We start from the raw sequence: 12,902 nt of genomic DNA on the forward strand, positions 1-12,902 counted from the left end.
TCATTCTTTAAGACTCATGCTAAGACATAGGTCTTCCTTGTGAAGCCCTTCCTGATATCCCAGGCAGTGCTATGGGAGCCAACTGGAGCCCAAGGTAAAACAAAAGTCAGTAATATTGAGCCTGACTTTATCTAAAATGTTAACATTTGATTCATCACAGAATTTTTAAAATTAATCTTTATATTTTAGAATATTATATTGAAATATGATTGATCGTAATTACTGGGGTTTTGTTAACCCTTCAAAGTTTGCATTGCACTCGCATTGCCATAGACCCAGCCCTGATCCCAGGTAAAGTTGTCTGGACTCTATTTGCTCTGCTGCTTTGCTCTTGAGCCTACCTCCACTGTGGAATTTATCACGTCGCATATTTACTACAGATTCTGACATACTTATTAACCTCCTAGAAACTTGACTGTTCTGAGGGTTCATGGCTTTTTTGATCAGTGCAGACATAACAGGTACCCTTTAAATATATGATAGAGGCAAGGATAAACGTGCAACCACAATCAAGTCTTAAATTTTTGAGCCTCAGTTTTCTTCTCTGTCAAATAATATACTAGATTATCTCAGTGAGACTCAATGATTGATATTATATCATATACCTATGTAATATTACAAGTAATGTAAAACAAAATATCAGGGTGCCTGAGTGGCTCAGTTGGTCAAGCATCTGACTTTGACTCAGGTCATGATCTCACAGTTCATGGGTTTGAGACCCATGTCAGGCTCTGTGCTGACAGCTCAGATCCTGGAGCCTGCTTTGGATTTTCTGTTTCCCTCTCTCTGTGCCCCTCCCCCACTTGTGCTCTGTCTCTCAAAAATGAATAAACATTAAAAGAAATTAAAACGAAAAACAAAAAAGCATAATATCTAACACTAATATAGCTCATACTATGTGCCAGACACTTATCTAAGTATTTAACAAGTATTAACTCATTTAATTTCTGCAACAACTCTGTGAGGTGGCTGCTATTATTAACTTCAATATACAGATGTGGAAACCGAGGCTCAGAGAACCAAGAGACCTATCCAAGGCTTGTGTTTGAATCCAGGCAGTTTGAATATGGAGTTTGTGCTCTAAGTCCTTGTTCTGCCTCTCACAGTAATACTAATTTTACATATAAATATAAATGTGTAAGTATATAACCAAAACAAAGATTTCATTTTTCTTAATGTGAATGGTCATTCTAATTTTATTCCACAGTGAAATTCCAACGGACTCAAGACCAGTGACTATCAGATGCTGTGGCATTTCTTCCATGAGGGCTGGCTGCTCTACTCTAAAAATATACACCGGTTCATTTATGAAAGCAAAGGACACAATGTGACCTACAAAGAGAATGAGAAAAGTTGAATAATGAGAATAGCATAAAATGACAACAGTTTGCTAAGCCAGGGTTCCTGGGAGATGTTTAGAAGAATACTGAACAGTCACTTGGGAAAGCACACGGTCAGCCAACCATGGAGCCAGGCCCTCACCTCTTCTAAGTATCACATGTGAGCCTCAGTCTGGGCTCGTTGCTCTTGGTAAGTGAAGGAGAATGGGTTGAAATTACTTTGTTAACTCTATCTCTTAGCTTTAAGGGTATATTGGAAACATCCACTGATACTGGGGACCTTAGCAAGTGACATTACTGTACTTGTGAGGATTTTATAAGTAATCAATTATTTATCTTTATTTGTCATATAGACTTGAATATTAGAGCTCCTTACCTGAGAGTAACAGGAGCCCCTCTGCTCTTTATGAAGGGAAGGAAATAAAGAAAGAGAGAAAAAGAGAGGGCGTGGCCCCCAGAGACAATGTCAGTGAGGCAGTCATTTCTGGGAAGCTTATAAGGTAAATCATCAAAAGTAGGCATGATGCAGAATGGACAGGAGAAAAAAAAATAATAAGACCCCCAGACAAGAAATCTTCCATTGTGCAATCAATAGCTATTCTTTACTCTTTATTTTCCTACTTGTTCAATTAAGTTTTATTGTACTTTAAGATATTCCCAGCTCTCTGATGCAACTCTGTGTACTAAGCCTTAGTTGAGCATAGTTGAGAAATCCTTTTGTCATGTTATCTGGCATTAGGGTGTGCCCATGGCATTGCGTGAGAGAATTTCAAATCAGGTTTGGGGGAGATGGGCAACTACCAGCAGGAGCTGTAGCCAGCCCTGTGTATGAGTGTGCAGGGGCCATGTTCACACTACCTTCTTCCTGCTGGTTCCCTACAGCCCGGTCGGCACAGGGTGCTTGGGGATGCAGTCACCGTCTTGGTTTCCCTGAGTTTCACAGAATTTATCTCCATGTTGCCATCTAAAGGGTCAATAATGTTTCCCAATGTTCGCTACTGATTCGCTGATGGAAGAAGTAAATGATGGGGCTTTGGCTGTGAAATTCAAACACTGCTCTAATGTTTTCTGGAACTTAAGCAAGAAGCAGACTATAAATCTCTCCCACACAAAAATATTCTGTACACATTCACATGAACTCTCAGGTATTTGTGAGGGAAATTCCCAGGTGGATCTACCTGGGGAGGAGTGAGAGACCTTTATATCCCTTTTCCTGTCCCAATATTAGCATTATAGACATTTTTTTAATGTTTGTTTATTTTGAGAGAGAGAGAAAACAAAAGTGAGCAGGGGAGAGGCAGAGAAAGAGGGAGAGAGAATCCCAAACAGGCTCCATGCTGTCAGCCACTCAGGCACCCCTCCCAATATTAGCATTATAGATATTTCTTTTTTTTTTTTTTTTTTTTTTAAATTTTTTTTTTTCAACGTTTATTTATTTTTGGGACAGAGAGAGACAGAGCATGAACGGGGGAGGGGCAGAGAGAGAGGGAGACACAGAATCGGAAACAGGCTCCAGGCTCTGAGCCATCAGCCCAGAGCCTGACGCGGGGCTCGAACTCACGGACCGCAAGATCGTGACCTGGCTGAAGTCGGACGCTTAACCGACTGCGCCACCCAGGCGCCCCAGCATTATAGATATTTCTGATAGCACAGTCAGATTTACCTGAAGTAAAAACCAAACCAAAAGCAAGCTAACTTCTTGTCCTTTACCTATCTCAGATGCACAATGAGCTTTATTTCCATGCATCTCTAGGTGAATTTGATAATCCAATCCCCCATATCTTTCAAACTGCACTACATTCTAAATGATACATTCCATTCTTATTTTGTTCCCTGTGGTAGGAATCATACTGTATCTGATATTAGTATGATGCCTTGGCATGATTTCTGCTATCAATGTACTATTAGTCTAATGAGTGAGCCAAGATTAAAGCATAAAGCACTCAAAAACCACTATTAGCCCACACATCCACAAGAGAGGTAGAAAGGAGAAATAATTGGAGTTTGGGTGATCAGGGAAGGCGAAAGGGTAAGCCTTAGATGAGAGCTTGTCTTTTAATAGACGAGGAGGAGGGGACAGGAGCATGCATGTCCACATGGCAATGAGCATGGGATGTGTGGAAGACATCTGGACACTGCCTCTTTAGGTAAAGGCCTCATACTGCAGAACGCAGTGAACTGAAAGTTGAAGGAATCCTGATCATGAACATCTTGAAAGTAGGATAAAGGGGAGTTGAAACTTAGTAGACCCAAAGAACATTTTAAGGGATTATCTGATGATAAACTATGGGAAGAATTAGAGGTTGGGCTTCCAGAGTGCTCCCCCATCCCACCCCCAAAATAAAAACCTAATGAAGAAAAACAGGCACAAAACAATGAGATCTCGAAGCAAGGCACTGCAGGAGGGATGGAAAGGATGGGGTAACTCCAGGACACATTTCACAAGACAGATTCTGGCTCATGGTTATGGGAGGTGAAGGAAAGGGAGGAGGCATGGATGAGTCAGACGTTTCTAACCTGAGAGACTTCCTGGTGCTGCTGGCACACGTGACAATGGAGAACTTGGATGGGGCAAGACCTGGCAGGAGATGAATGATGCGGGGTTCTGAGCTTCCCAGAACAAAACCTACATTAATTTTGAGCCAATCAAAATAGAACAGGAAACGATTTACTATGGGTGCCTCAACTACTGCAGCTGAATCATGGGAAATCCATTCCCCAGAATGGAATCCGGTCCTCATGTGTTTGCCATCTCTCCCATGGAAACACGCCATGCACAAAGTCGGAAGCAAAAGCAGGGCCAGAAAAAGCTTGGCTCCTCTGACTTTCACAACCTTTCCCGGTAAGAGGCCTCATAGGCCTATTCAACATGAAACCACACAATAGTTTCCTCTTAACAGTTCAGGTGCTGTAGGTATAGCAACACGCATGGACCCTGCAAACCACCAATTAATCAATAATTTCAATCTTCCTTCTCACATTTTTTTCTTGGAGCTGCTAACAAGTAGAAAAATCAATTGAGTTCACTTTTATAGCCATGTTCGATCTTTGGCAGTGCTAACAGGTGGTATGAGGAAGAAAAAGGAGATGCTGTAAAACTCAGATGAGCCGGATCTTAGGATTGCTATTGTTGGCAGTCGCGACCTGAACAAAACTACTACCGTATCTGCAGGGAAAACTGTGTTTAAAATCCAGCTTTGGGCACAAAGCACCCATGTGAATATGGGTAAGTTACTTAACATTTTTGTGCCTCAACTTTGTCATCTTTAAAGTTGGGACAATCCTATCACATAGTTTATAGAGGTGATGTATTAACTAAGGAAATAGATGCAAAGTACTTAGCACAGTGTCTGACACACAGTAAAGTGTTCAATAAATTTGTACCCCTATTAATATTTTTATTGCAACCCTGAAGACAAAAGGTATGCTTTGGAGGCCAAAAGTCATGCTGGGAATGGCAATCTTGCATTTACCAAAGTGATGGAGTCACATCCAGACGGGCAAAATTCAGTATAACCCTGGGCTAGCACAAATTTGGATATAATTCAATTAGCAGTTGGCTCCTGCCTTCCCCTGGGTCATCTGCAGATGTGAGATGGGCTGAATTTCTTCTCTTCTGAGGAGGCAGGGGTATTAGGAAGTGATGGCTCTAGGACACTTGCAGTTTAATCCAAGCTATGGTCATACTTACACAGTATAATTTCCATTGTGCTTTTAGTGGTATTTTCAACCGCTTGAAAAATACTGTTTTTCATTAACTTCATAGAAATGTGGCTCCTTACTTGGCAAGACTGCAATTTTTGGAGACCACTTATCTCATTATGCCAGGGTTTTTTCTGTTCTTGAAAAGTAGTCAGTTCCGCAGTAATTAGGAACTGCTTGCCTGCACTTCATGGGTATGTGCATGTTAAAAGGAGACAAAGATAGCTCGCTGTACATTATAGCTGGGCTTAGTCTAAATGCATTTTGGAGGGTTTGTTTTGTTTGCCTCTGCTCCTAAGCATGGTGTTTCAGCTTTAAAGTTTGTCTCCTGACAAGTTACTGCATGTTCAGATTATAAAAGCTTGGAGCTATTTCAAATGTGGCACCTCAGCCCATTCTTCTCTATGCAAACAAGAAGCATCCTGGACTGTCTGCCAGGCTTGGGAAGCTTTCCTTACCTGGGACTTATTATTTGCAGAAGCTAGTTACCTAAGCTGTTGATGGCAACACAGGAGGGTGTAAGTGAAAGCAGACAATGCCAAAAGTAAGTATTTTGCTCAGGACGGGTGCCCTCCATGGCAGACACTGCAGCAGCTACCTAACTCACCCAAGTCCAGACTTCCACAGATGCCCATCAGTCAAGAAAACTATGGAGGGAGCCCTTTGATTCACTAATTATATTTGTTCTGAATGATGTATCAGTCCTACACACATGCCCAGCTATTCTGAGCAGAATGTGCCCACGGATGACAACTCCTGTTCTCACCACAGCTGAGTTTCAACTGGGGTGTAGCCTGGAGTTTCTTCTTCATTTCTCTGTTGCTCAATTAGCACTGAAGCAGTCACTGTAGCCCGGAAAGGATTTTTAACTCTGTTAAACAGGACGTGATTTCCATGATACTACAATCACTACAGAGATTCATGCAGAGGCAGAATTCTCCACTGAATACTAACATTTAGGATAACTGATTCATATATCGGAATGCACCTCCCCCCCATATTTCTTGATTTCATTTTCTTGATAGACGCAGAGAAGGGGTGCTTAGATTCCAAATTTCTAACTTTTAGTCTACTTTTATGAAACCTAAGTAATGCAACATTATTTAGAAACGAGTACAGTACTGACTCCTCGATGTAAGAAATGTGAGTTCATAAGCTTAAAACCAGAGTCCAGGGCCAGACTGCCTGGGTTCATCAAATCTTGACACCACCACTTTTGAACTGTGCAATCTTGGCCAGGTTACTTAATCTCTCTGTTGCACTGGTTGGCTGCACTGGGAATTGAATAACACTGCCATTACCTCCCCAAACGTCTGGCACATAGTATGAGATCAAGAAATATTTATTTTTATTATTTATTATTATGAACTCACTTTAATCTTTCAGTACGATAGATATGAGAAACAAAGAAAAACAATAATAATTGCTTTAAAAAAAGAATAAAAATGCCTGAATCCAAACTTTCACTTTGAAGTTTTCCCTCTATACCACAAGACAGGGAATAAAGTAACTACATCTATACTAGTTTTAGATTCTCTAACTTGCTGTACAGATAGCACTTCTAGTTATAAATTATATTTTATATTCTATTGACTATAGGATGAGTTGAAATTCTGGACACAAAGTTTTGTCCAAAGGTATTATGGCTCTATGTATAAGATGGCAAAATATGAGACAAATCTCATGGACAAAGTATAAGTAAAGGTAATTTCCAAAACCTTTCTCTCCTATTCCACATGATCAAACTTTCGCAAATTACAATCGCCCAGGTTGCCCAGTGTTCTCTTCTGTAAAGTGAGAGGGTACCTTCCTTCTAATAGTTCTCATAAAGTTCTAATAAAAACAATAAACTATTTTTTAGACTGAATTTTGTAAGTTCTGAGAGACTAGCAAAAATACTTCCACTGAACTCTCCTATAATTCTGTTCTCTCCTACCCACAAACATAAAGACAATCACCTCATAACTAATTATTATTAGTGTATGATCAGAAGCCTATAGTAAAATGTGGTTATTCGTCTCTCTTTGGATAGTGTGTTTTTGCAGACCCTTTAAAAAATTAGGTCTCTGAGATACTTGTCACGTGATTTTTTTCAAGGTCCCCCCCCTGCCCATAATTTAGTGAAACTATAAGAGCTCTCCAAGATTTTTTCCATGAATCTCTAAATCCTATCAGGTAGCACCAATTAAGACTACTCACTCCCACACCTTATATTTCTGTCTTGTAAATTTTGTAAGAGAAACTTATTATATAGCTTAAAACTCCTTATAAACAAGAAATTAATAGAAATAATTTGTTGAAAGAAGCTAATAAACTTTTATCACTATCATTCGTGAATTGATAATTAGCATCTTAAACCAGAATAGTTCAAAGAGTATTTGTCCTTATGTGCTGAATGCATTATTTCTGAACTCCATGCTACCTAAAATAGGCAAGAATACATAAATTTCAAGAGTATACAATGGACTAAATCTATTATAAAGAACTAATATACACATGACGTGAAGAGAACAAAATTATGCTGCTTTTATAAACAACCTAATAAAATATCATCAACAACTCTACATAATAACTTGAGCAAAAGTCCTTTAGAAATGGTAAGCTGCTATTCAAATGCAAGGAATTATTCATTCCAGTATCAAGAGTTTAAATGCTTTACACTAATTTAATTGATATTCTCTTTTGAATTATTCTATTGTGTATGAATCAAGTAGATTCCATGATGGCTATCATCTTACTTCTTAAGACTGAGTGACTGAAAAACACTTATTTTTAAAAGTCACCAGCTCATTATTCTCTTTACAAATAATTCAGCATACTATTCTTTTATATAGTAAATTACCAAGATTTATCTGAAATACAATCAGATTTATAGAAATTTAGTCTATGAGAAGCTTTTTAGGAGATGGCTGCTCTGTGAAACATGATGTATCTCACTTAACCTTTACTCCTCTACCAACAAAACTGGCTTCAGGGTTTAAGAACAAAAGCAAAGGGGCGCCTGGGTGGCTCAGTCGGTTAAGCGTCCAACTTCAGCTCAGGTCACGATCTCACGGTCCGTGAGTTCGAGCCCCGCGTCGGGCTCTGGGCTGATGGCTCAGAGCCTGGAGCCTGCTTCCGATTCTGTGTCTTCCTCTCTCTCTGCCCCTCCCCCGTTCATGCTCTGTCTCTCTCTGTCTCTCTCTGTCTCAAAAATAAATGTTAAAAAAAAAAAATTAAAAAAAAGAAAGAACAAAAGCAAAAACAGGGGTGCCTGGGTGGCTTAGTTGGTTAAGCGCCCGTCTTCGGCTCAGGTCATGATCTCATGGTTCACGAGCTCTCTGCTGTCAGTCTAGAGCCTGGGGCCTGCTTTGGATTCTGTCTCTCCCTCTTTCTCTGCCCCTCCCTCGCTCATGCTCTCTCTCCCTCTCTCTGTCTCTCAAAAATAAATAAAAACATTTAAAAAATTTTTTAAAAAAAGAATGAAAGCAAAAACACTGGTTAGATCATTGGGGTTCTCATCTTCCTCCCCTCCCCCACCCAGTTCTGAGGACATTTCTGTGTCTTTCCTGAATCTCCATTCTGGATCCAAAAGAAAATAATGGCCTGAGTTTGGCGCCGTGCCCATTTTATAACTTGATGATGACTAAAAATAGCTGGAATAGCACTAATTGGAAAGCAATGTTCTTTTAAATTAAATGTGTTGATGCATTTGCACCACTCATATCAGTCCTGAGGAGAGATAAGAGATTTTTACAGTACCCTGGATTTCATTCGTTCAGTTCATCAGATACCGGTCTATGGTTTTTGTGACAATATAAAAGTAAAGGATGATCTAGCTTGAGACTGATACTTGTTTGTGTCGTACAAACCATGGTGAGATTTATGAGGTGAACAATAAATGAGTCAAAATTTTATAAAAATTAATTTTATAAAAATTAAAATGCATTCTGGCTTCTACATGCTTCATAGTTTTTTAGATAAATATTACAGGCTCACCCTTCTAACCAGTTAAAAAAGCTGGAGAAAAAAACAGGCTAAGTATTTATACAAATACTACCAGGTAGAAATACTATTAAAACAAATTTAGAAGAAAACACTCCATAGTATCAAAATAAATCTTAACTGTAACCCAAAAACTAGGGAAACAAATTTACTTACAAGTTGGTTTTGCTCTTGGAGGAAATTTGGTCCGGGTAATAGCCAAAATTATGAAGATAATGACTGGCCATAAAATCAAGACAAGTGTCCAAAGCTGCAAAATAATAATAGGAAAAAATGTTAATTACACTGCTGAACCAAAACTTGACAAGAAGTACAACATATTATAAACTTCCAACACAAATCAGATATTTGCTTGCAAATGCTATTAATAAGAAAGGAAAGAGAGATTTTTAAAAGTGCAAGAGATCTCGAAATGAACACAAGAATGCCTTTTCCAGGCTTAAAACCTTAAAATGAGCTTCTGAAGCCTCCTTTCCAGTCAGTCATCTCTCATGACTGTCCCAAGAGTGATGATCTTAAAATTCAAATCTGAGCAGTAATTTCTCTGCTTAAAAATCTTTTCATTGCTTGTTGGATAAGGTTCAACATTCTAAACAGGGCATACAAAATCCCAAATAATTTCAACCTAGGCTTATCTTACCACTTCCAATGTCAACATTCTATGGCCAGCCATAAAGATTAGTGTGACACCGGATAATGGCTCAATAAACAGTAAATGAATGAATGAATAAGTAAGTCAATGAGTAAACAGGAACTTAAAGTACTATGCAAGCCCCCTATACCACTATAAATAGTATCTTGTGTCTGCTTTTATCATAGAACTTATACTCTTACTATCTATCTATCTACCTACCTACCTACCTACCTACCTACCTACCTACTTACCTGTATATATATATTTTGCTTGGCTTACAATAAATTGGTGATTCTTTTATGGCAGGAACAGTGTCTTATTCGTTTCTGAATTTCCACTGGTATAAAACAGATGCTCAATAAATGTAATTATTTAATCAAAATTTCTATTAGGGAATTTCATTGTAAGACACTTCAGGAGTGGCTTTTCTCCTCACATACACATGATTCAGTTCGTAAGATGTGAACTACTTAGTGTTACATACATAAAAAACTGGTTCCAGACCAGTAACATGTATACTCAAGAACATCAACTGTGATTATGCAAACAGTTACACTGCTCAAATGAAACTGTACAGAACAAACTGTGCCTATACTTAATAAAGTTTAAATTGGACTTTAAATTAAAGTTTTTATCTGGTTATGCAGACTTGTTACCATTTCTCCCCAACTTGCCACAGCTTCAGAGATAATTTCTGACAAATCTCGGACTACTGCCTGGGCTCTTCAAATATCCAAAACAATCAAGACCCATTCAATTACTGATCCTTAAGTAATTATGAAAATCTCCATTGTGTGTCTATAGCACTGCTGTCCTTGCTGAGAGGCCTGTCACCAACTTCTTAAACTGCAGGTTTAAAGGCAAGTTTTTAGCAAATGGAAGAAAGCAGATATAAGAAATCCTAGGGTACTTGGTTTAATCACAGCTGAAAAGCTCCCAGTCTAAACAGCTTAATCTGTAGCAGTGCCTCTCAAGCATTAATGTGCACATCAAATCACCTATGAATCGTGTACACATGTAGATTCAGATGCAGCAGATCTGAGATGGGGCGGAAATCCTGCATTTCTAACAAGCTGCAGATATGTGATGCTGAGGCTGCTATCCATGAACCATACTTGGAGGAGAACAGTTCTAAATGTATGCCATCTTACCTAACTAGCAAGATTGTTTATAAAGTCCTAGATTATTTTTGTTGGAGAGTTCCTTTGACATCATCTAGCGGATAGAATTCAGGACGCTTGTAAACTTGGATAGGAAAAAAAAAAAAGATTACATTTTTACTTTCTCTACCTTTTAAATGAAATTTAGCATTTCCCTTAATGATTAACGGAGACAACGAACCACAATGTTATTAGACGTGCTTGTGACTTTGTCACAAATAAAATCCACAGATATTTTTAAATCACTTTAGTGTTGCTGTTGCAGATATCTCAAAGTTCTGTTCCTACTCATGGTGACATTAAAAATTACAGTAGTTATGGGGTCACTTTGTTTATTTATTTGTTTTGTTTGCTTATTGCTATACCAAAGAAACACATACTACCATTATCATAAATTTGCTTCTTAATCCCTTAATAACTGAATTCAATGGTTTTATTGGTAATTCTATTTATTTTATTGATTTAAAAGCATTATTCTTAGGAGGGCGATAGGCTTTACCAGGCTGCCAAAGACATCCAAGGCACAGCAGAGGCTGAGAAGCCTGGGTCTGATCCAACTTTCTTTTTTGTTCTCTGAGGTGCAGAAGGTTAGCACATCATTATCCATTAATTTACCCAAAGTCACATACCCAGTTGGGGAGTAGAACAGGGGGTAAGGATCTGAATATCAAGATACTTAGGCTAGATTTTTTTTTAAAACAGCATCTTAATCTGAGGAACAATAATGCCTTACAGAAAGTATACTAGAAAAATATGAATGCTATAGAAAAATATTAAGAGTTATCCTAGCCTAGTCTCAGATACATTAAAAAATTAGAGTCTGTTCTTCAAAGACCTAGATACAAGTACCATTTTTATCCTATTTGACTTATTTCAAACGTTGACTATAAAGAGTTAGGATTAAAAATGTTAATGTTTGTGGATTTCTTGGTTTTATACTTGAGGCCACAGTTATTCTTTTTTAAAAAAAAAAGATTCATCTCAGTAGGTTTAGTGCCTCATAGTTACTTTTAGGAGCATCTATTCATTTTCTATAGCAACCTCATGAGAATTCAGTGAGTAACGGAGACCAAGTGAACCAGCACAAATGTATATTCACATTCAAATAAGGGGCATATGTCATGGGATATCTTTAAATTCTCTTTTGATTGATCTAATTTAATGTTTCCATGAGGATGTTTTGATAAATTTTGAAATTAATTTTAGACACAATTTAAATCCAGACAAAACTATAATCTAGACCAGAATAGTTTAAGACAATTTGGACTCCATTATAGGTAAAAACTACAGCAAGCCCATAAATAATCCATTATCATAAGATTTCCCCCAGGATCTCAGGTCAGAGAGGTTTGGAGAACATTTCTGTTTACTGCATTTTAGAAGGATAATAAACACAAAGCCCTCCACACTGTGATCTTGGGAATGTTAAGGTTGACAAGTTAATCACAAAAGCAAGAAATAAACAAAATTTAAATTTTCACAGCAGCAGGATTGCTCCCGACACCATTCTAAATATTATCATAAACAACCTAGAAGCAAATGCAGTGTCAAGGATCCAAATACTAAACCAATGAGCCATGATTCATTTTTGTTTATTTGGAGAAAGGACTGGTATATTGATTTTACACATATAGATATTAGTCCCACTCAAAAACTAAAGGAAAAGCAGTTTTTAAAAGGTTCATTTTTTTCTAACATTTTAATTATCTCACATTTGCCTCTTTACCTCATTTGCGTTCCACCCCCTACCCTGCGTTCTTGACCTCCAAAGGCATATACACCCTGAGTAGTTTAAAATTCCTTAGTGGGCTGTGGCATGTGTCTCTTTTTATTTCTCCAGGGCTTACTTCCCACTGATTTGTCCCATTCTGTTCTCTTTCTCTTCCCTTTCCCTTTCTGAACAATTCAGTGCCTAAAAATCCTTTTGGTGAGGCCAGGATGTCTAGTCCACACTAGTACTGAGGGCACCACCGTAACACAGTGAAGAAGGTGGATCCCTAGCAAGGTGTAGAGAAATGCACAGTGCAGCAGTCAGACCTGGGAGGTCAGAACCCAAGTAGCATAAGGAAGGTGTTTATTCAG

The 12,902-nt window shown here is 38.3% G+C and overlaps 1 protein-coding gene across 1 annotated transcript in view; it reads right to left on the reverse strand.

The window, feature by feature from the left end:
• ABCA12 (ATP binding cassette subfamily A member 12) overlaps window positions 1-12,902 on the reverse strand; it is a 176,698-nt gene that overhangs the window by 153,543 nt on the left and 10,253 nt on the right. The window contains exon 2 of the mRNA XM_030325633.1: window positions 9,183-9,276. Within this exon, the coding sequence (XP_030181493.1) occupies window positions 9,183-9,276 (94 nt within the window). The remainder of the gene's footprint in view (window positions 1-9,182; window positions 9,277-12,902) is intronic.

This window comes from Lynx canadensis, chromosome C1 (genome assembly GCF_007474595.2).
Source record: "Lynx canadensis isolate LIC74 chromosome C1, mLynCan4.pri.v2, whole genome shotgun sequence".
Classification (NCBI taxonomy): domain Eukaryota; kingdom Metazoa; phylum Chordata; class Mammalia; order Carnivora; family Felidae; genus Lynx; species Lynx canadensis.